The following is a 21,792-nucleotide window of genomic DNA, read 5'->3' on the forward strand; positions in this document are numbered from 1 at the left end:
TTAAAGGGCTAACTTGCCCAGAAGAGTGAAAGAAAAAGCTGGGGGGGGGGGCGGTATAACGTTCTAAAACTACCTGAAGTTAGGGCTCAAGGGGATTGATTGATTACAGTGAAAGCTTTGCCCTCTGAACCTGGCTATAGCTTATAAACCTGCTTCCTGTTCCTATTTGGTGTCTTGCCTGGCTGTCCCTTCCATCAGGAGAGCATTTGCTCAGCAGGTACAAGGCCCTGGATTCAATCTTCAGAGCAAAAACAAAACAAAACAAAATGAGCAAAACACTCCAGGGAAAGAATGGAAAACATTCACCAGAATCCTGCTGTTAAAACATATAATAACAGTGGGGCAGGAGGGATGGTGCACACCTGTAATCCCAGCTGCTAGGGAGACTGAGACAGGAGGATAAAGAGTTCAAAGCCAGCCTCAGCAAGAGCCAGGAGCTAAGCAACTCAGTGAGACCCTGTCCCTAAATAAAATACAAAGAAGGGTTGGGGGTGTGGCTCAGTGGTTGAGTGCCCCCGAGTTTAATTCCTGGTACTAAAAAGAAAGAAAGAAAGAAAAAAGGAAAGAAAGAAAAAGAAAACCCAACAACAAAAACTTGGTTTTCAGGGGCTGGGGCTGTAGCTTAGTGGTAGAGCACTTGCCTTGCACATATGAGGCAATGGGTTCGATTCTCAGTACCACATAAAAAATAAATAAATAAAGATTAAAAAAATAATAATGACAAATTCTTTAAAAAAAAACACATACACACAAAAACTTGGTTTTCCGGACTGCAGGAAGTAGAACTCAAACCATAACCATCCCCTTCAGGATAGTAATTAAGCTATAAAATTGTGATTCCCACAATTTTTAGAAATATTCTATGTATATCACCCATAGATTTTTTTAAGCATTCAAGTAGTAAATCTTCACCCAAATAAAAAATTGATATCATTTGGAAAACCCAGTTATGAAAAGATTTTCTCTTGGGCTGGGGATATGGCTCAAGCGGTAGCGCGCTCGCCTGGCATGCGTGCGGCCCGGGTTCGATCCTCAGCACCACATACCAACAAAGATGTTGTGTCCGCCGAGAACTAAAAAATAAATATTAAAAATTCTCTCTCTCTCTCCTCTCTCACTCTCTCTTTAAAAAAAAAAAAAAAAAAAAGATTTTCTCTTTAAAAATACAAGTAAAACTCAATCCATTTTTGTAGAAATATAAAAAGACTATTTTACCACATAAGTATATGAAAGGTATACAAGTAAAATGCATGGGAGAATAAACTATTTTTCTAGAAATGTTAGTATTTTAAGTTGGGCATTAAAATAGGATAACCAATATCAAATTAATTTACAAGACATTCAAATTGTCACTAAAGCCTCTCTTTATTTAAATGAATTGAAAATTGAGTTCTAGCTGAGTTCTGACAACATTGAGTACTGTACCATGCTGAAAAATACATCTAGTTGTAATGAGGAGTAAATTTTGTGGGAGAATGAGCAAATAAATATAGCCATTAGGACTTAAGGGAGATGTTATGTAAAGGCATTCCACAGGGGTAGAATAATCTTATGCTTTCCTGTCAGTGGACTAGGACACTTCAGCTTGAGCATGCTCCTCCCTCTGAGCGGCACTTACATTGTCTTGGGTTTCCGAGTAAATGCTTACGCCTTCGTTTAAGTCTATCATAGAATGTTTCCAGCAAGGCCAATGTCCTCTGCCGATCCAAAACCCCTACCTAAATAGAAAGATTGTAATTAGTAGTCACATGAGATTTAAGATTTTTATGTAGAAAGAACAATGACTACTTTTTGGATTAAAAAAATTGAGGATTGAATTTAGGGCTCTCTACCACTGGTCTACATCCTCATCCCCTTTTTAAATTTTATTTTTTTGTCAGGGTCTCACTGAGTTAACTAGTCTCAGACTCCTGCCTCAGCCTCCTGAGTCCTCAGCCTGTGTGCCTGTAAGAACTGGCTATCAGCACCATTATCATTATCATGTATGTAAAAGCAGCAGCAGCAAAATTAGGAAAGCTCTATCTTGTCTAGGTGAGGCTTATACTCAACTTCCCCATTCTGTGACATATCAAATACCTAGCACTTAGTAAATGTTAAACAAATATTTATTACTGACTTGTTAATTGCTTGAATTCAACATGATGTTCTGTTCTTATCTAACCTGACTTGAACATGTCATAATTAACTCCTCCCTAACTTATTCTTTATTGTGTTGTTCTATTTTGAGAAAAAAAATAATTACAGAAAAATATAGAAAATGACAAAGCTAACATCTGTGTTTCCAACATTCAGAAATCATGACTATTTAAAGTACACACAAAAATGTACATGTACAAAACAGAAATAGTACATGTATCCTTCTTCTTCTTTCTTTTTTTTGGTACTAAGGATTGAACTCAGGGGCACTCGACCACTGAGCCACATTTCCAGCCTTATTTGTATTTTATTTAGAGACAACTCTCACTGAGTTGCTTAGTGCCTTGCCATTGCTGAGGCTGGCTTTGAACTCGAAATCCTCCTGCCTCAGTCTCCTAAGCCGCTGGGATTACAGACGTGCTACACTGCACCTGGCTGTGCATGTATCCTTCTTCAAATTGCTTTTATTTATTCAACATTGAGATCTAACTTCTGTATATAAAGAAATGTACTTTATTCCTTTTAACTGCTATAGAGTATAATATAATGTGAAAGCACCACAATTTTCTTAACATTCCTCTATTGATGAATATTTAGGTTATTTCCAGTATTTTGATATCAAAATAATGCTGCAACAAATATCCTTATACACATCTTCTTGTGCACATTTGCAAACATTTCTCTAAAGTAAATAAAGTGGAATTAGTGTATTATATAAAATATGCATTTTCAGTTTTAATAGTTATTGCCAAATTGCTCCATAAGTGTCCCATACCAATTTACATTATCACTAACAATGAGAGTATCTATCATTTATCTATATCAATACTGATATTGTTAATTTATGATTTCTCCAATCTCATCAATAAAATGGTAACTTAATATTTTAATTTATAGTTCCCTAATTATTAGTGAGGTTAAATATATTTTCATGTATTTACTATGTATTTATCTTTCAGTCTTCTGTGAATTGCTTTTTCATGTCCATATTCCATTCTTTAGTTGGGAAGAGTTGTCTGTTTCTTATTTATTTGTAAAATTTTGTTGATGCTGCAAATATCTTTCCCCAATCTGTTTCTTATCTTTTAATTTAACTTTTGGTGAGTTTAGACATACTAATGCTTTTAACTTTGAGGCAGTCAAATAAAGGAATCATCTCCTCTATGGTTTGTGCTTACTTGGTGTATCTTTTAGAAAATAATCACTTATGCTGAGGTCAAAAGGTATGCTCTATATTTACTTTGAAAATTTTTAAAATTTTGTTTTCTACATCTGTTTCTGATCATATAAAACTCATTTTTCCTCATGAATAAGGTTGGAATCTAAGTTTATATTTTCCCCCAGTATAAAAGGCAATTGTCTCAATATTATTTATTAATTAGTTTTTTTCTCATTAATTTATATTGCTATACTAAATCTCTACATGTTCATGGGTTGGATGACAGGTATAATATTCTGTTTCATTGAATTGTCTATTCCAGCCCCCAAACCAAGCTATTTTAATTAATATAACTTTATTTTAAAAATCAGGGATACTCTCCCAAACGTATTCTTTATTGTGTGTTTGACCTTTTGCTATTTTTGGACCTCTGTTTTTCCCATCTGAATCTTTTTAACTAAACATTCAAAAAATGCAACATATAAACAGACAAGCACAAAAATCATGTGTATGGTTTTATTAATTAAAAGAAGGTAAACACATCAGGTGCAGTGGTGTATACCTACAATCCCAACTACTAAGGAGGCTGAGTCAGGAGGATCACAAGGACAGCCAGGGCAACTCTGTGAGAACCTATCTCAAATCAAAAATAGAAAGGGTTGGGGAATGTAGCTCAGTGGTCGAGCACCCCTGAGTTCTATCCTCAGCACTGCCCCAAATAAATAAATACACACAGGAACTGTTTCTCAAAGAATAACAAACTTTAATTCAGAGCAGGGTTTTGTTCCAAAACTCAAGGGATCTATACTGTTATTCTACTATTACAGCTTGCCACAATATTTTTAAAAAGCCTACAAAGCCTTTTCTTTTTCTGAAATTCATTCTGGCAGGCAATGGCTCAATTAATGCCTAAGAGCAACACACACAAATTAATTTATAAGACAAGCACATGCAAATGTAGTAAAGATTGTTTCAAAAATGTAAAAAGGTCCAATCAACATAGTGCCTCTTACTTAGTGGCATGTGGCACAAGTTACAGCAATTTACCTAATTAGTTACAGAATTTACCTAATTCTTAGAACCACTGGACTGCTAAAAATTTACCAAGGTATGTAAACTTGGAATTTTTATGTCCCATACTCTGACACAGATGAGTCTTACCAAGGCATCTAAGGGTACTTCTGATTAATCAAGCCCAATTACCATGATGATCATAATCAATGTAGTGCATATGTGTGATGTTCTGTTATATGTCAATACAATCAACTGCATATCAGATTATAATAGAGAAAAGGAGAGCTTCTTTTGCTCTAAGGCAAGGCGGTGAAAATATACTGCTGTTCCTGATGGGTAAAGTCCTGTATACTCTTATAGAGAAAACAACACATAACAGACCAATGGCCAAGAATAAGAGGACTATGTCAATCTAGTCCCATAAGGATTTCACACCTGGAGTGGCTGCTGCAAACAGAATCACATTAATCTTACTGAGATGTATCCCTTCTATGAGGACAAAACAGGAGATTAGGTAAGTGTGATAGGATTACTTTCTCTGTATCCTTTATATATTTTCATATCTAATCTATTTGGGATTTTCTGTTTCAATTTTTTATCTGCTTGTTTAATTTTTACCATTTTGGCAAGTGGGAAATTTAGAAGTTTCTATTTGGTCCTTTCTTTCATAATAGTTGTCAGTCCCCAATTTGGAGAACAAATGTGAGGATTCTGTTAGTTGTTGGATGTTGTCTATTCCAAGTAAACATTCAGGGATCAGAAATAACCATTGCTAAGTCCTCTAATATAACCTTGGACCAAAATAGCATTTATCACCTGACATCAATAAGTCCTAGCTTTAATCAGTTGACACTTGGGATGTTTGGGGATCTTAGGGCTTAGTGTTAATTTGGAGTCAATTTCTGGTAATTCTTGAAGGTCTGGAGTATTTCCCTTTTCTCAATGTATATTCATCCTGGTAAATGGATGCAAGTCCTTTAAAGATGTAGTATATATGCTTGTGGAAGTCTTGTAGAATTTTTCCTCAGGAAACCCAGCATCCCCTTCAGACAAAGACTTCTAGATGTATGAACTGACTTCAGTCTGAGGACTAGGTAAGAGGCCAAGACTTTCTATTGTGGCATCTTTCTGGCTTCATATTAGTGAGCCAGTAGTAATCACATAGACATTCTAATTCTTAAGGAAACCATGATCACCACGAAAATCCATGTGTGTCTAATCCCCATTCTTCTTTATTGTAATTCCAGTTATATATTCAGATCTAAAGAAATAATCATAGTGTGAATCCTAGACAAACTGGATCCCATTAGAAGATGGATTTGGGGATTAGGTCAAAAGGTAACTTATCAATAGTATTTGCAAACACTAATTTGACTAGGACACTTTGTCTCTGGTATTTAAGTGTCATGAGTCTTCTGTCATTCTGGAATCGAATCATTTTCCTTGAAATCAGAAGTTCACCTCAGTGGCAGTATCTCTAACCATTAACTATCACAAAACTTTTTAGCAATGCTGTCATTCCCTTCATTAATTTCTTGATTATTTCTTAAGGGAGTGTCATCTGGGCTCTCTTGGATAATCTGGTGGAGGTGCATATGTGGCAGGCAACATATGAGAAATCAACTTTAGCAATCTTTTGATTTTTAAAACTTTTTCTTTCCCTATTGTATGACAAGAAGGTTCTAGCATCTCAATCTCATTGAACCTAGGCCACCTTTGAGTTATGGTTTCATTTAATCTACCAAACAAGTTATTCACAGATACTCAAAATATTACTGCAAAGTAAACCTTCTAAGTATAACCATATTGATTAATTTGAGACAACCAATATTATATCCATCCTCCTTATTCTGAAAGTACTATAATAAATTCCCACATACATTCCCCAGATTTCTACTGTTTTGAATTAGCAAAATTTTGCTGTTTTTTTTAGAATACCAGCAATCATTTCTCAAGACAAACTTTGAACTAGTACTCCTGGGGCATACTGAGATCTGACTCCAACATTATTTTTCAAAAAAAAATATTTTTGTTATGGTAGTTATATGTTTAGATTTTTAAATTATCTGTTCTCTTTAGATATACATGACAGTAGAGTGTATTTTGACAAATTATACATACATGGAGTATAACATTCTAAATAGGATCCTATTCTTGTGGCTGTTCATGATATGGAGTTTCACGGGTGGCATATTCATATATGTGCACATAGGAAAGTTATGTCCAATTCACTATACTGTCTTTCCTATTATGATCCCCACTCCCTTTCTTTCCTTTCCCTTTGTCTAATCCACTGAACTTCTATCCCCTCCACACACTTATTGTGTGTTAGTATCCACATATCAGAGAGAACATTCAACCTTTGGGTCTTTGGGGATTGGCTTATTTCACTTTGTATGATAGTCTCCAGATCCATCCATTTACTGGCAAAAGTCATTAAGTCATTATTTTTTTATGGCTGAGTAATATTCCATTATGTATTTATATCACATTTTCTTTATCCATTCATCTGTTGAAGGGCACCTAGGTTGGTTCCATAGTTTAGCAATTGTGAATTGTGCTGCTAGAAACATTGAAGTGGCTGAGTCACTGTAGTATGCTGTTTTTAAGTCTTTTGGGTATAGATGGAGGAATGGGATAGCTGGGTCAAATGGTGGTTCCATTCCAAGTTTTCTAAGGAATCTCCATACTGCCTTCCATAGTGGTTGCACTGATTTGCAGTGCCATCAACAATGTATGAGTGTGCCTTCCCCCCCCCCCACAGCCTTGCCAACACTTATTGTTGCTTATATTCTTGATAACTGCCATTCTGACTTACTTGTATTCTTTTTAAAAATATATATTCTAATTTGTTATATATGACAGCACAATGCAATTCAATTCATATCACACATACAGAGCACAATTTTTCATGTCTCTGGTTGTAGAGTTACACCATTCTTGTCTTCCTACTTATATTCTTGATAATTACCATTCTGACTAGAGTGAGATGGAATCTCAGTGTAGTTTTAATTTGAATTTCTCTAATTGCTAGAAAAGTTGAACATTTTTTAATATAATTGTTGATCATTCATATTTCTTCTTTTGTAAAGTGTCTATTCAGTTCTGTTGCCCATTTATTGATTGGGTTATTTGTTGTTTTGGTGGTAAGTATTTTGAGTTCTTTATATATCCTGGAGATTAATGCTTTATCTGAGGTACAGGTGGCAAAGATTTTTTTCTCCCATTCTTTTTAAGGCTCTCTCTTCACATTCTTGATTGTTTTCTTTGCTGTGAAAAAACTTTTTAGTTTGATACATCCCACTAATTTACTCTTGATTTCATTTCTTGCATTTTAGGAGTCTTGCTGAGGATAGTTTTCCTAGTTTCTCTTTCAGCTGATTCATCATTGGTGTATAGAAAGAACACAATTGATTTATGGGGTGTTAATTTTATATCCTGCCACTTTGCTGAATTCCTTTATGAGATCATGTCTTATAAATATAGAATCATGTCATCTGCAAATAGGGATAATTTGAGCTCTTCTTTTCCTACTTGTATCCCTTTCTTTATTTTGCCTAATTGCTCTAGCTAAGAGTTTCAAGAACTAATTTGAATAGAAGTGGTGAAAAAGCACATCCCTGTCTTATTCTAATTTTTAGAGAGAATGCTTTCAGTTTTTCTCCATTTAGAATGATGTTGGCCTTGGGTTAAATGTATATAGCTTTTACAATGTTTTTCTAGTATTTTGAACTTCAATGGATGCTATATTTTGTCACATGCTTTTTTTGCATCTATTGAGATAATAATCATGTGATTCTTGCCTTAAGTCTATTGATGTGGTGGATTACATTTGTCAATTTCCGGGTGTTGAACCAATCTTGCATCCCTGGGATGAAACCCACTTGATCATGGTGCACTATCTTTTTAATGTTTATTTTACTTTATTAGTTGTTGATAAAACTTTATTTTTATTTATTTATATGTGGTGCTGAGAATCAAACCCAGTGCCTCACACATGCTAGGCAAGCACTTTACCACTGAGCCACCACCTCAGCCTCCTTAATGTTTTTTTTTTTTTTTTTTTGGCAACACAAGTCAATTCTTATTGAAAACTTCAGTATTAATATATAACAATTCTTGTTACAATAAACATGCTTTAAGAATTTTAAATCTGAGCTCATCTACTCATCAGATTGCATAAAAAATTAAAATACTATGAATTTACACATAATTGAACTGACTCAGGATGGATGGTCCATTCCTTTGTATTAACACATAAGTTCAATATAGAAGCAGGGATGCCTTAAACACTGGAAGACACTGATGACTTAAGCTTAAAAAAATACCAAGGGCTGGGAATATAGCTCAGTTTGTAGAGTGCTTGCCTCACATGCACAGGCCCTGGGTTCAATCCCCAACACCACCAAAAAAAAAAAAAAAAAAAAGAAAACCAAGAGAATGGTGTAAAAAACAGTATTTAAAAATCATCTTAAAAAAGGGGGGCGGGGGGCTGGGGATGTGGCTCAAGCGGTAGCCCGCTCGCCTGGCATGCGTGCGGCCCGGGTTCGATCCTCAGCACCACATACCAACAAAGATGTTGTGTCCGCCGAGAACTAAAAAATAAATATTAAAAATTCTCTCTCTTTCTCTCTCTCCCTCTCCTCTCTCACTCTCTTAAAAAAAAAGGGGGGGGCGGGGACAGTTTCCTATTCAGGTACAGCTCATGAACTTCCTTGGGGCCTCTCCTTCAAGTGGCCGTCACAGAAACCCTGCTAGGAGCACAGCCTCAGATCTGGCCCAGCTAGTTTATTCTTGCCACCCTGCCCAAGGAGCTGCCTGCTGCACCACGCTGGGACATCCCGCCCTGCCTGAAGTGCATCAGGACACCCTAGATAGAGATGCCACTCCTCTCCCCGTCCCAACTGACTACACTTTATTTAATCCCATGGACTAAAATAAGGTTATTCTATAGGTTTTATATTCTTCAGATGAATGGGGAGTGAAGTAAAGAGACAAACCCTCTGAAATATGCAAGACCAACTCTGCAGTTTCTACTAAGGCCACCCCACCCCATCTGAGTGTCATCTGCAGTGTATTTGAAGGTCATCCACCCTTCAGAAAGCTCAAGTGGAATAGTAAGCAGCTCAGAGAAAACACACATAAACCTGGGGGATGTTGTAGGCAGCAGAGCTGAAGTCTTCTCTCCCTGAAGCCAATCACACTCCTATACTTTAGAGATCCTCTTAGAAAGCACCAGAGAGAAGGACAGGTGGATGTCCCTCCTGCCGCTGCACCCATGGGAGGTCCTATGTTGTGTGGACAATGCCAGGTCAACAATAATTGGAGCAGCCAATTGTCAGCTGCCAGATGATAAGGTGGCCCAACCAGTCAGAAAATACTGTTTTCAAACGTTCAAAAAGGAGAGGTGACGTTTGGCTTTCCTTTGTAAAGGAGTCCCAGTATTTACACAGCTGGTGTGTGCCAGATTTTTACCACCCCCAATGGCACACTCAGCCCACAGGCACACAAAGCCTATGTGGGGACAACACTTTTAATAGGTTTTTGTGGTTTGCCATTATTTTATTAAGAATGTTTGCATCTATGTTCATCAGGGATATTGGTATGAAATTTTCTTTCTTTGATGCATCTTGGTCTGGTTTTGGTATCAGGGTGATACTAGCTTCATAGAATGAGTTTGGAAATGTTCTCTCCTTTTCTATTTCATGGAATAATTTGAGGAGGATTGGTGTTAATTCTCTTTTGAAGATCTGGCAGAACTAGGCTGAGAATCCATTTGATCCTGGGCTTTTCTTTGTTGGTAGGCTTTTGATGGTATCTTCAATTTTATTGCTTGAAATTGATCTGTTTCAATTTTCTATGTCCTCCTGATTCAGTTTGGGTAAGTCATATGTCTCTAGAAACTTATCAATGTCTTGAAAAAATGCTCACCATCTCTAGCAGTCAGAGAAATGCAAATCAAAACCACCCTAAGATACCATCTCACTCCAGTAAGATTGGCAGCCATTCTGAAGTCAAACAACAACAAGTGCTGGCGAGGATGTGGGGAAAAGGGTACACTTGTACATTGCTGGTGGGACTGCAAATTGGTACGACCAATTTGGAAAGCAGTATGGAGATTCCTGGGAAAGCTGGGAATGGAACCACCATTTGACCCAGCTATTGCTCTTCTCGGACTATTCCCTGAAGACCTTAAAAGAGCATACCACAGGGATACTGCCACATCAATGTTCATAGCAGCACAATTCACAATAGCTAGACTGTGGAACCAACCCAGATGCCCTTCAATAGATGAATGGATAAAAAAATGTGGCATTTATACACCATGGAGTATTACGCAGCACTAAAAAATGACAAAATCATGGAATTTGCAGGGAAATGGATGGCACTAGAGCAGATTATGCTAAGTGAAGCTAGTCAATCCCTAAAAAACAAATGCCAAATGTCTTCTTTGATATAATGAGAGCAACTAAGAACAGAGCAAGGAGGAAGAGCAGGAGGAAAAGATTAACATTAAACAGAGACATGAGGTGGGAGGGAAAGGGAGAGAAAAGGGAAATTGCATGGAAATGGAAGGAGACCCTCATTGTTATACAAAATTACATATAAGAGGTTGTGAGGGGAATGGGGAAAAAAAAACAAGGAGAGAAATGAATTACAGTAGATGGGGTACAGAGAGAAGATGGGAGGGGAGGGGAGGGGGGATAGTAGAGTATAGGAAAGGTAGCAGAATACAACAGTCACTAATATGGCAGTATGTAAAAATGTGGATGTGTAACCGATGTGATTCTGCAATCTTTGTAATGTTTTGAACAACCAATAAAATAAAATAAAATAAAATAAAATAAAAAAAGAAACTTATCGATGTCTGCAACATTTTCTCTTTTATGGGACTTTAAGTTTTCAAATAGTTTTTGATTATCATCTGTATTTCAGTAGTGCCTATGGTGTTATTTCCCTTTTCATTACAAATTTTAGTGAATTGAGTTTTTTCCCCTCTTTCTCTTGATTAGCTTGGCTAAGAGTTTATCAATTTTATTTATTTTTCAAAGAACCAACTTTTTGTTTTGTTGATTTTTTGAAAATTTGTTTCAATTTCATTGATTTTAATTATTTCCTGTCTTCTGCTTTTGGTGTTGATTTGTTCTTTTTCTAGGGCTTTGAGATATACAGTTATGTTATTTATTTAATGGCTTTCTATTCTTTTAACAAATGAGCTCAATGCAATGAACTTTTCTTTTAGACCTACCTTCATAGTGTCCCAAAGATTTTAATATATTGTGTTGCTATTCTCATTTACCTCTAAGTATTTCTTTTATTTCATCCCCGATTTCCTCTGCTATCTATTGGTAATTCAATAGCATATTATTTAGTCTCAGGTCTGACTCCAATTTTTAATTTAAAGGCAATGAATATTGTGTAATGGGTCCTGAGGAAAATAGGCATCCCCTTGCAAGTTGGTTGCCCCAAGTGAAGTTATTATAAGGCCCACAGGAAAGAAAAGCTAACATTCTCAGATAAGAGAGAAAGGATTGTTCTGCGTCTAGAGGATGCTGTTTAGGGAGATTTGTGATTCAGCTCCCTGAGTCCATCAAATATAGCTATTCCAAATCTCAGGGTCCTGCTATTTTCCAAGCAATTTTCCAGTTTTCATATAAGAGACTCAGCAAGTCTATGAATTCAATTACATTTTAATTGTCATGTCAAATTTTAGGGTTGATTTTTCATCTACATCTGTCCTGAAGCTACAAGAAATAGAGATTTTCTTTATAATAATCCATGAAAACTTTCTGGTTTTCTAACTGCAATTTGAGCTAAGTTTAAAGCCCTAAGCATGTCTGCTTGCACGCTGGGAAATCAAACCAGTGCCTTGCATATGCTAAGCACATGCTCTATCACTGAGCTATGCTCTCAGATCTGAGTTTGCCTCCCCTTTCCCCACCACCATTACTGAGGATTGAACCCAGAAGTGCTTTACCATTGAGCTACATTCCCTGCCCTTTTTATTTTTTGAGACAGAGTCTGACTAATTACAGAGACTGGTCTCCAACTTGTGATCTTCCTGGCTTAATCTTCTGAGTTACTGGGGTTATAAGCGTGTTATACTGCACCCAACTCCTGAGCTGAGCTTGTATTTTACTTTCTATAACCTTTCTTTTCTTTTTTACTTTTAATTTTTTTTTATTTGCACTAGGGTTTGAACCCAGGGGTACTTTACCACTGAGCCACGTTCCCAGTTCTTTTATTTTTTTATTTTGAGACAGATCTCACTTAGTTGCTGAAACTGGCCTTGAATTTATGTTCTTTCTACATCAGCCTCTCAATTAGCTGGGATTACAGTAGTGGACCACCACTTCTGGCTTCTATAACTTTTCTAATGAAATGAGAGGAAGCCCACCCATTGGCAATGCAATGGGTCATCACTATTATAATTATGGTCAAATAAAGCAGTCGCTCCATCTTTTAATCCTTTTCCTTCAATAGGTACTTCAGCTCAAACAACCATCAATGATAATTTTAAAACCTTTTCATTGAGGAGTAATGTATATGTGATGAAGTATGCAAATCCTGAGTATTTAGCTCAATGAATGTTTGCCTATCTGTGTAAATTGCACCAGATAAAGGCATAGTATATTTTCATCATTGCCAGAAGGCCCCTCCATGGTTTCTCCCAGTCAATAACTATAGCTACTATTTTGATATTTATCACTATAGATTAGATTGTTCTTAAATGTCATTAAATGAAGTTATACAGTATATGCTTCTTGTGTTTTTTCTTTTTTCCTTTGGTAATAAGGGGAAAAAAATCACTGATCCATATTCCTCATCTTTTTTATTTTGAGACGGGGACTTGCTTAAGTTGCTTAGGGCCTCGCCAAATTGCTGAGGCTGGACTTGAACTTGTGATCCTTTTGCCTCAGCCTCCCAAGTTGCTGGGATTACAGGCATGCGCCAACACACCTGGCTTCTTTTGTTCAACATTACATCTATGGATGCCATTCATATTTCACCTGACTGTAATTAATTTTTCATTGCTACATGACAGTTTACTATATGAATATATAACTATTTATTTATTCATCTTGTTATTGATAGACATCTGTATTGCTTTTGGCTATTATAAATGCTGCTATGAATATTCTTATCTTTTTTAATCAGCTATAAATGAAGTATAATTTATGTTCAACAAAATGCACCAATTTTAAGTTTAACGAATTTTGACAATGCATACTACTTATATAGTTACCACAAAGTGAGGATCAGAATATTTTTATCATCTTAGAGCTCCCTTTTGCCTCTTTGCAAAATGTTTCCCATAATATTGTTTTTTGCAGGAAATAGTGATAATTCTTCCAATAAACATCTGCTATTCTTATTAAAAAAAAATATATATATATATCCATCCCTTGGCCAGCACAATAACCGCAGCAACTCAGGAGGTTGAGGCAGGAGGATCACAAGTTCAAGATCAGCCTCAGCAACTTATTGAAACCCTGTCTCAAAATAAAAAATAAAAAGGGCTGAGGGTGTAGCTTAGTGGTAGAGCACCCCTGAGTACAATTCACAGTACCCTAAATTAAAAAAAAATTCCCCCATAATCACGGCCCCAGGAAACCACTGATCTGCTTTCTATTGCTATGGATTATTTCCCCCTTTTCTATAATTTTATATAATGAAATTATAGTATATTCTTCTGTGTCTGCCTTCTTTCACGGAGTATAATTTCGAGATCATCAATGTCACTGACTGTATCAGTAATTCATTCCTTAATTTGTTTCCTTTTATTACCTAGTAGTATTCCATTATATGGATATATGAATATGCTAAAATTTGTTTATCTTTCCACAAGTCAACGTATATTTGTGTTGTTTCCATTTTGGAGCTATTATGAATAAAGCGGCTAAGAATATTCATGTACAAGTCTTTTAGTATAATATGTTTTAAGTTCTCTCATTTCATTTTTTTCTAGGTTTAACTAGGAGTGAAATTGCTGTTGTTGGGACAAATGAAAAGGATATGTTTACTTTTTAAGATACTACCTTGCGCTGGGGATATAGCTCAGTGGTAGAACATCTGCTTAGCACGCTTGGGGGCCTGGGTTCAGTCACCAGGTAGGAAAGAATTATTGTAAAAAGTAAAGAAGAGAAAATAAAGAAAAAGAAACTACCAAACTCTTTTCAAAACAGTTGCATCCTTCCTACCAGTAATCTAAAAGAACTATTCCACATCTTTACCAACACTGTGATTCTAGATATTTTAATTTGTATTATATTATGGATTTAATTTACATTTCTTTGATGAATAATTTTACTGAACATATTTTCATGCAGTTATTAGTTATAAAATCTCTTCTTTTCTAATATGTCCACGATATTTTAATTAGTTTACTTCATTATGTTGTAGAAGTTATTTTTATTCATTGGATTATTTTTATGTATTACATGTATTGGTATGTGACATATAAGAACATGTGTGTTCTAGGACTATGTTTAATTATGCTCCTTCTCTCAGTAAGAGAAAAACTATTTTGGTATCATATTTTGCATTCTTTACTCCATGATTTTTTTCTTTCTTAACAGTCCAGCATTTGCAATTTAAAGTTCAGGTTTCCAAACTCTTGTTTCAGCCACTAGTTAAAAACATCCTTTTGGGCTGGGGTTGTAACTCAGTGGAGAGCACTTGCCTCGCATGTGGGAAGCACTGGGTTCAATCTTCAGCACCACGTAAATAAATAAAATAAAGGTATTGTGTTCATCTACAACTAAAAGTTTTTAAAAATCCATTCAGAAACTCAACTAATGGCTTTATTCTGGACTCTCTCTACCTTCCCTCCAAGATCATCACATAAGTAGTGTTTGAATGATGGACAGAAAGGCAAGGAGCACAATCAAACTTTCATTAATTCTATTTGTTATTAATTCACTATGTTTGTTATGGCACTTGAGTTGGTGTTAAATTGGACAACAGAGAGCAGTTGTCCTCCAGGCATTTTACCAGGAAATAAAATCTTGACATCATGTTACACAATATTTATTACAAGCTCTGTTAAAAGAAGTAATGTAGCCAAGTGTGGTGGCCCATGTCTGTGATCCTAGCAGCTCTGAAGATTGAGGCATAGGGATCATGAATTCAAAGCCATCCTCAGCAAAAGTGAGGGGTTAAGCAACTCAGTGAGATCCTGTCTCCAAACAAAATACAAAATAGGGCTGGGGATGTGGCTCAGTGATCAAGTGTCCCTGAGCTCAATCCCAGTACACTGCTCCCCACCAAGAAAAAAAAAAAAAGAAGCAATGTTCAAGGAAATTACCTGAAAGGCATATAAACATTTCAGATTTTATAGAATACGTTCCTGACTTAAGCAGGGATCTGAGCACCTATATTGCAATATATTGTTTTCTTTAAGAATTGCTTTTTGGGGGTCTGGGGTTGTGGATCAGTGATAAAGTGCTTGCCCAGCATGTGTGAGGCACTGGGTTTGATCCTCAGCATCACATAAAAATAAATAAAATAAAGGTATTGTGTCCATATACAACTGAAAAAATAAAAATAAAAAAGAATTGCTTTTTCTGAATTGTGGTCAAGTGTGGTATCACTTGCCTATACTTAAGGTGGTTATAAGAAACTACCCTAAGATGTCATTGATTCATTTATTGCAAATTGATCAGAAAAGATATTCACTTTATCATATAGGTCCCTTTAATTACTACTATGAGGAGAAAATCCCAAATTTTGATCCCCAAATTTCTTTACTACTTCTTAACACCAGTTTGTATTCATACTACAAATGTTGTTGATAGTGTGTTTAGTCATGTTTCCTTTTTCACATTTACTGCCCAGGAAGCTTAGATTCAAACTTATAGACAACCCACAACAAATATGTAGGTCTTTATGGCTAAATACAGTTTCATTTAGTATCCTCTCTCTTCCATCATCTCATGAGGTTTTTTCTACTATTGTGTGCTTCCTTAAATCCTTTCAGGAATATGAGAATGTGAATAATTTTAGACACATTTCAGCAAAATTTTCATCTAATTTTGCAAGTCCATTTGGTCTTCTGTCACACAGATATCCTCCCAAACTCATTCTTAGAAACACTTTTTTATCCTAATTTGTTATCTATGACAGCAGACTGCATTATAATTCATATTACACATATACAGCACAATTTTTCATATCTCTGGTTGTATACAAAATATATTCACACCATTCATGTCTTCATACATGTACTTATTGTAATGATGTCCTCATTTCACGTCTTTCTACCCCCATGCCCTCTCCCTTCCCCTCCCACCCCTTTGCTCTATCTAGAGTCCGTCTAACCCTCCCGTGCTTCTCCTCCCAACCCAACTATGAATCAGCCTCCATATATCAGAGAAAACATTCAGCATTTGTTTTTTGGGGATTGGCTAACTTCACTTAGCATTATATTCTCCTACTCCATCCATTTTCCTGCAAATGCTATGATTTTATTCTCTTTTATTGCTGAGTAATATTCCATTGTGTATATATACCACATTTTCTTTATCCATTCATGACTGAAGGGCATCTAGGTTGGTTCCACAGGAAAACTACCCAATTTACAATAGCCTCAAACAAAACAACAAAACAAAAAAAACCCAAAAAACAAAAAACAAAATACTTGGGAATCAACCAAACAAAAGAGGTGAAAGACCTCTACAACAAAAACTACAAAATGCTAAAAAAAAAAATTAAAGAAGACCTTAGAAGATGGAAAGATCTCCCTTGTTCTTGGATAGGCAGAATTAACATTGTCAAAATAACCTTACTACCAAAAGCATTATACAGATTTAATGCAATTCCAATCAAAATTCCAAAGACATTCCTCATAGAAATAGAAAAAGCGGTCATGAAATTCATCTGGAAAAATAAGAGACCCAGAATAGCTAAAGCAATCCTTAGCAAGAAGAGTGAAGCAGGTGGCATCACTGTACCAGAACTTAAACTACACTACACAGCAATCGTAACAAAAACAGCATGGTATTGGCACCAAGACAGATGAGTAGACCAATGGTACCGAATAGAGGACACAAAGACTAATCCACATAATTACAGTTATCTTAGACAAAGGCGCCAAAAACTTACACTGGAGAAAAGATAGCCTCTTCAACAAAATGGTGCTGGGAAAACTGGAAATACATATGTGACAAATTGAAATTAAACTTCTACCTCTCACCATGCACAAAACTCAACTCAAAAGTGGATCAAGGACCTAGGAATTAAACCAGAGACCCTGCGCCTAATAGAAGAAAAAGTAGGCCCAAATCTCCATTATATCAGATTAAGCCCCAACTTTCTTTTTTTTTAATAGTTTTTTTAGTTGTCGATGGACTCTATTGTCTTTATTTTTATGTGATGCTGAGGATGGAACCCAGTGCCTCACACATGCTGGGCAAGCACGCTACCACTGAGCCACAACCCCAGCCCCCCAACTTTAATAAGACTCCTATAGTGCAAGAATTAAAATCAAGAATTAATAAATGGGATGGATTCAACCTAGAAAGCTTCTTCTCAGCAAAAGAAACATTCAGTGAGGAGAATAGAGAGCCTAAGCTTGGGAGCAAATTTTACAACTTGTACATCAGATAGAGAACCAATCTCTAGATATATAAAGACCTCAAAAAGCTAAACACCAAAAAAACAAATAACCCAATCGATAAATGGGCCAAGGAACTGAACAGACACTTCTCAGAAGGTGATATACAATCAGTCAACAAATATATGGAAAAATGTTCAACATCTCTAGCAATTAGAGAAATACAAATCAAAACTAAAGATTTTATCTCACTCCAGTCAGAATGGCAGCTATTAAGAATGCAAACTACAATGAGTGTTGGTGAGGATGTGGGGAGAAACGCACAACCACACATTGCTGGTGGGTCTGCAAAATGGTGCAGCCAATAAGGAAAACAGTATGGAGATTCCTTGGAAAACTGGGAATGGACCCACCTTTTGACCCAGCTATCCCACTCCTTGGTTTATGCCTAAAGGACTTAAAAACAGCATACTACAAGGACACAGTCACATCAATGTTTACTGCAGTACAATTCACAATAGAAACACTTTTTGATACAAATTCTTCTGTTTTTAAGAACAGTAAAATAAAGTGATAGGCTTTCTAGCATCCCTTTTATATAGGAAGTTACCAACAAAGAGAAAAAGCAAAAACAATTTTAATCATCTAGTGATTTAGGAATGGGCAAGAGATACATTTAGAAACAAGTGATAAATCCTGAAACGGTAGTTCCACTCTAGCTATGGTTTGCATGTTGGTGCCAGATACAAAAATTGAGAATAATATCTAGAAATTTTTACAGCAATTTGAGAAAGTAACTGATAATAAATCAGATTTGAATCAGATAATAAAAATGAGGATTGTATTTTGTGTGTCCCTCCCCCCAGTAATCCATTTTCATTGATTACATGTTGATATACAATTGAAAAATTTAAAACATCATTAACTACAAAGATGCAAAAAACTGGTACTTCATAACCAATACTGTGAGAAGCAATGGTTTAAAGGCCTTAACCTACCTTCCCAGAGTCACAATATAGAAAGAGGTCAGCAAACATCTGTCTCTGTAAGTCAGCTTTTACAACCTCCCGGAAATCATCTGCACAGTGGCAAAGGTGCTTCAGAAGTTCCTCAAAAATTTCACTTTTAAGGTCTGCAATATGTGAAGAGATGTACTGCAGGGGGGAAAAAGAGAGAGAGAGAGAGAGAGAGAGAGAGAGAGAGAGAGAGAGAGAGAGAGAGAGAGGATAAATGATGACTTAAAACCATGTCCTTTATTTGGATTTTCCAAGGGGTTTAGTTCATGTGTATGAACTACATTTGCTGCAAAAATGTTCCCATATCATTTTTTTTGTTTTTTTCCTATAAAATTTCTTATCATTTAAAGGTGTTTTTTGTTTGGTTTGGTTTGGTTAAACTGGGGATAGAACCTGGGGCACTCTACAACCATGCTACATCTCCAGCCATTATTATATTTTTAAATTTTAAATTTTAAAAATTTGAGAGAGGGTCTTGCTAAGTTGCCAAGGCTGGCCTCGAGCTTGTGATCTTCCTGCCTCAGCCTCCTAAGTCACTGAGATCATTATAGATGAATACTACCACATTCAGTACTTAAAAAGTATTTTCATGTGCCACTGTACATGCTGTGCTTCAGAGGGACCAATGTGGTCCCCAACACCATACACCAGTGGGACTAGATATTTTTGGAGCAAATTCACTTTGGGTCACATTGGCATTATATAAGGCAGACTTTCTTCACAGTCAGAAATAGAAGCAATCCTAAAATGTTGCCTGTGGATTAAAAGTTCCAAAATTGAATGGAGCTTTTCTATTGGCATATGGCACGAAAGAGCATGTGAGTCCCAAGGCTGGCTATGTTTAATTATTGTAAAGTATGGGGATTCTGAGTAGCTTTTTATCTTTTGATATTGTAGGGTATTCTTTGTGATTTTTTTTAAGTGTAGAAACTAAAAATATCTATGTTCTTAGGCCATTTCTCTTCCCTTGTTGAATAGCAATTCCCCAAGAAGTGAGATCTCTAGCTTAGATGTTAAATATATCTGTATTTTTTGTGGGTTTGACAAAAAGCTTGTGCTCTTTTGCAGTCCCACATCAGCCTTACCATCTGTGTGTTGCTGCCTGAATTTTTGCCAGTTTGATAGGTCAGGAATGTTATATTCTTGATCCACTTCTCTTCATGAGAGCTAGAAAGTATGCTGGATAGAAAGAAATGACCAAGCGCTGGCAAAATCTCTGAGCAGATGCTTCTTGAAGTGTTAGCCCAGTTAGTGAGTGTCTTCACTGCCCCAAAGACAGAGGTAGACCTATTTATACTGTACAATCCTACTTCGGTAGCCATAAATGATTGGATCAGGAGAGGACATTTAACATAAGGAATGCCATTCAGATCTTCTTCTCTGGAAATCGAGGACTAGGATTTAGTCAGTTGATCTCTGAGTGGGGCTGGACTTTCGAGTGTGTAAGTGTACCGGAGGAAGCAAAACTTTATCTTGACCCTTTTAAGATCTTAGAAAGGCCTAAGAACTAAATTGACATAAGACAAACAGGAGACAAGTCCAAATGTGTAACACAAGTTTTACAGAGCCCTTATAAAGAAATGATGACCTAGGGCCAGGGCGGAAGCTCAATGGCAGAGTGCTTGCCTAGCATGTGTGAGGCATTGGGTTCGATCCTCAGCACCACATAAAAATAAACAAATAAAATAAAGGCATTCTGTCCATCTACAACTACTAAATAAATAAATGGATAAGTAAAGCATGCTGTTCATCTACAACTACAAAAAAATTTTAAAAAGAAATGATGACTCAAAGAAGTGGCAAAATCTTTGTGTTTTTATATTTGGTGGAACAAAGGGAGGCAAACATGGAAAAATAATTATGTAGGGAACAGCATCAGCACTTCCTGAGAACTTGTTAGAAATGCAAAATTTTGAGCTTCATCTCAGACTTACTGCATCAGAAACTCTAGGGTTAGGGTCCAGTAATCTGTTTTAACAAGCCCCATAGGTAATTCTGATGCATGCTGAAGTTTGAGATCCATTGAACGAGGTGATCTGGGTAATTGGTCCTTTATTGGTTCAATATCCTTAGTTCCTGTTGTTTGACCTTCATTACCTTTTGCTTGAATAGTAGGTATTTTTCTAAATTACTCATATGGTATAATTGTTGGAATAATGGCATTTTCTGTCAATATTGTGGCTCACTCCTTTAATGCTTAAAAAAGTAGATACTAGTTCATGAGAACAATTACCCTGTTTTATATTTAGCATTTGGGAAAAAAAAAAACTTCAAAGCCATTTGAGTTTCTTGGCCGTGGGAATGTTATTGAATCAAGAATTAGTTTAAGTCTTTCTCTGGATTTATAACTTATGGGTTTTATGAGTAAACACATTCTAATTGTTCTATAAAGGTGGGCTATATGACATAAAGACTATACCAGTTGCCAACATCAACCACAAATCAAATTCTAAATAGAACCATTACATAAATTTGCCAGTGTCTTGTAAAAACAGGAAAAAAGTGAAAATATGTGGTAGCCTTTGTACTTTTATATTTTCTCAAGTAATGAATCAAAATAGGTGCTCGGCTTAACTTAAGAATATAATTAACTACTGCTGTGTGTGGTGGCCTGTAATCCAGCAAATTGGGAGGCTGAGACAGAAAGATTACAAGTTCAAGGCCAGCCTCACTAATTCAGTGAAACCCTGTCTCAATATAAAAAAATAGAAAGGGGTAGGAATGTATCATAGAACTCTTAAACATTTGAATTATACTTAGACAATTTATGGTTATGTACTAGCTCCCAATGTAATGATTTCTGGGTTTTTCCTTTCTGACTTAATATTGGGAACATGGTAAATGTCACATTTAATAGATTGGTAGCTACTATTAAGAGTCTACAGTCTGGGCCATTGAGATCATGCTTATTT

The 21,792-nt window shown here is 36.1% G+C and overlaps 1 protein-coding gene across 1 annotated transcript in view; it reads right to left on the reverse strand.

The window, feature by feature from the left end:
• Positions 1-21,792, reverse strand: part of EFCAB5 (EF-hand calcium binding domain 5) — a gene marked incomplete at both ends in the record, with an annotated part of 153,456 nt that overhangs the window by 70,601 nt on the left and 61,063 nt on the right. The window contains 2 exons of the mRNA XM_081269962.1: positions 1,619-1,718; positions 18,863-19,018. Coding sequence (XP_081126088.1) covers positions 1,619-1,718; positions 18,863-19,018 — 256 coding nt within the window. The remainder of the gene's footprint in view (positions 1-1,618; positions 1,719-18,862; positions 19,019-21,792) is intronic.

The sequence above is a fragment of the Spermophilus citellus genome, assembly GCF_964194105.1.
Source record: "Spermophilus citellus genome assembly, chromosome: 17".
NCBI lineage: Eukaryota > Metazoa > Chordata > Mammalia > Rodentia > Sciuridae > Spermophilus > Spermophilus citellus.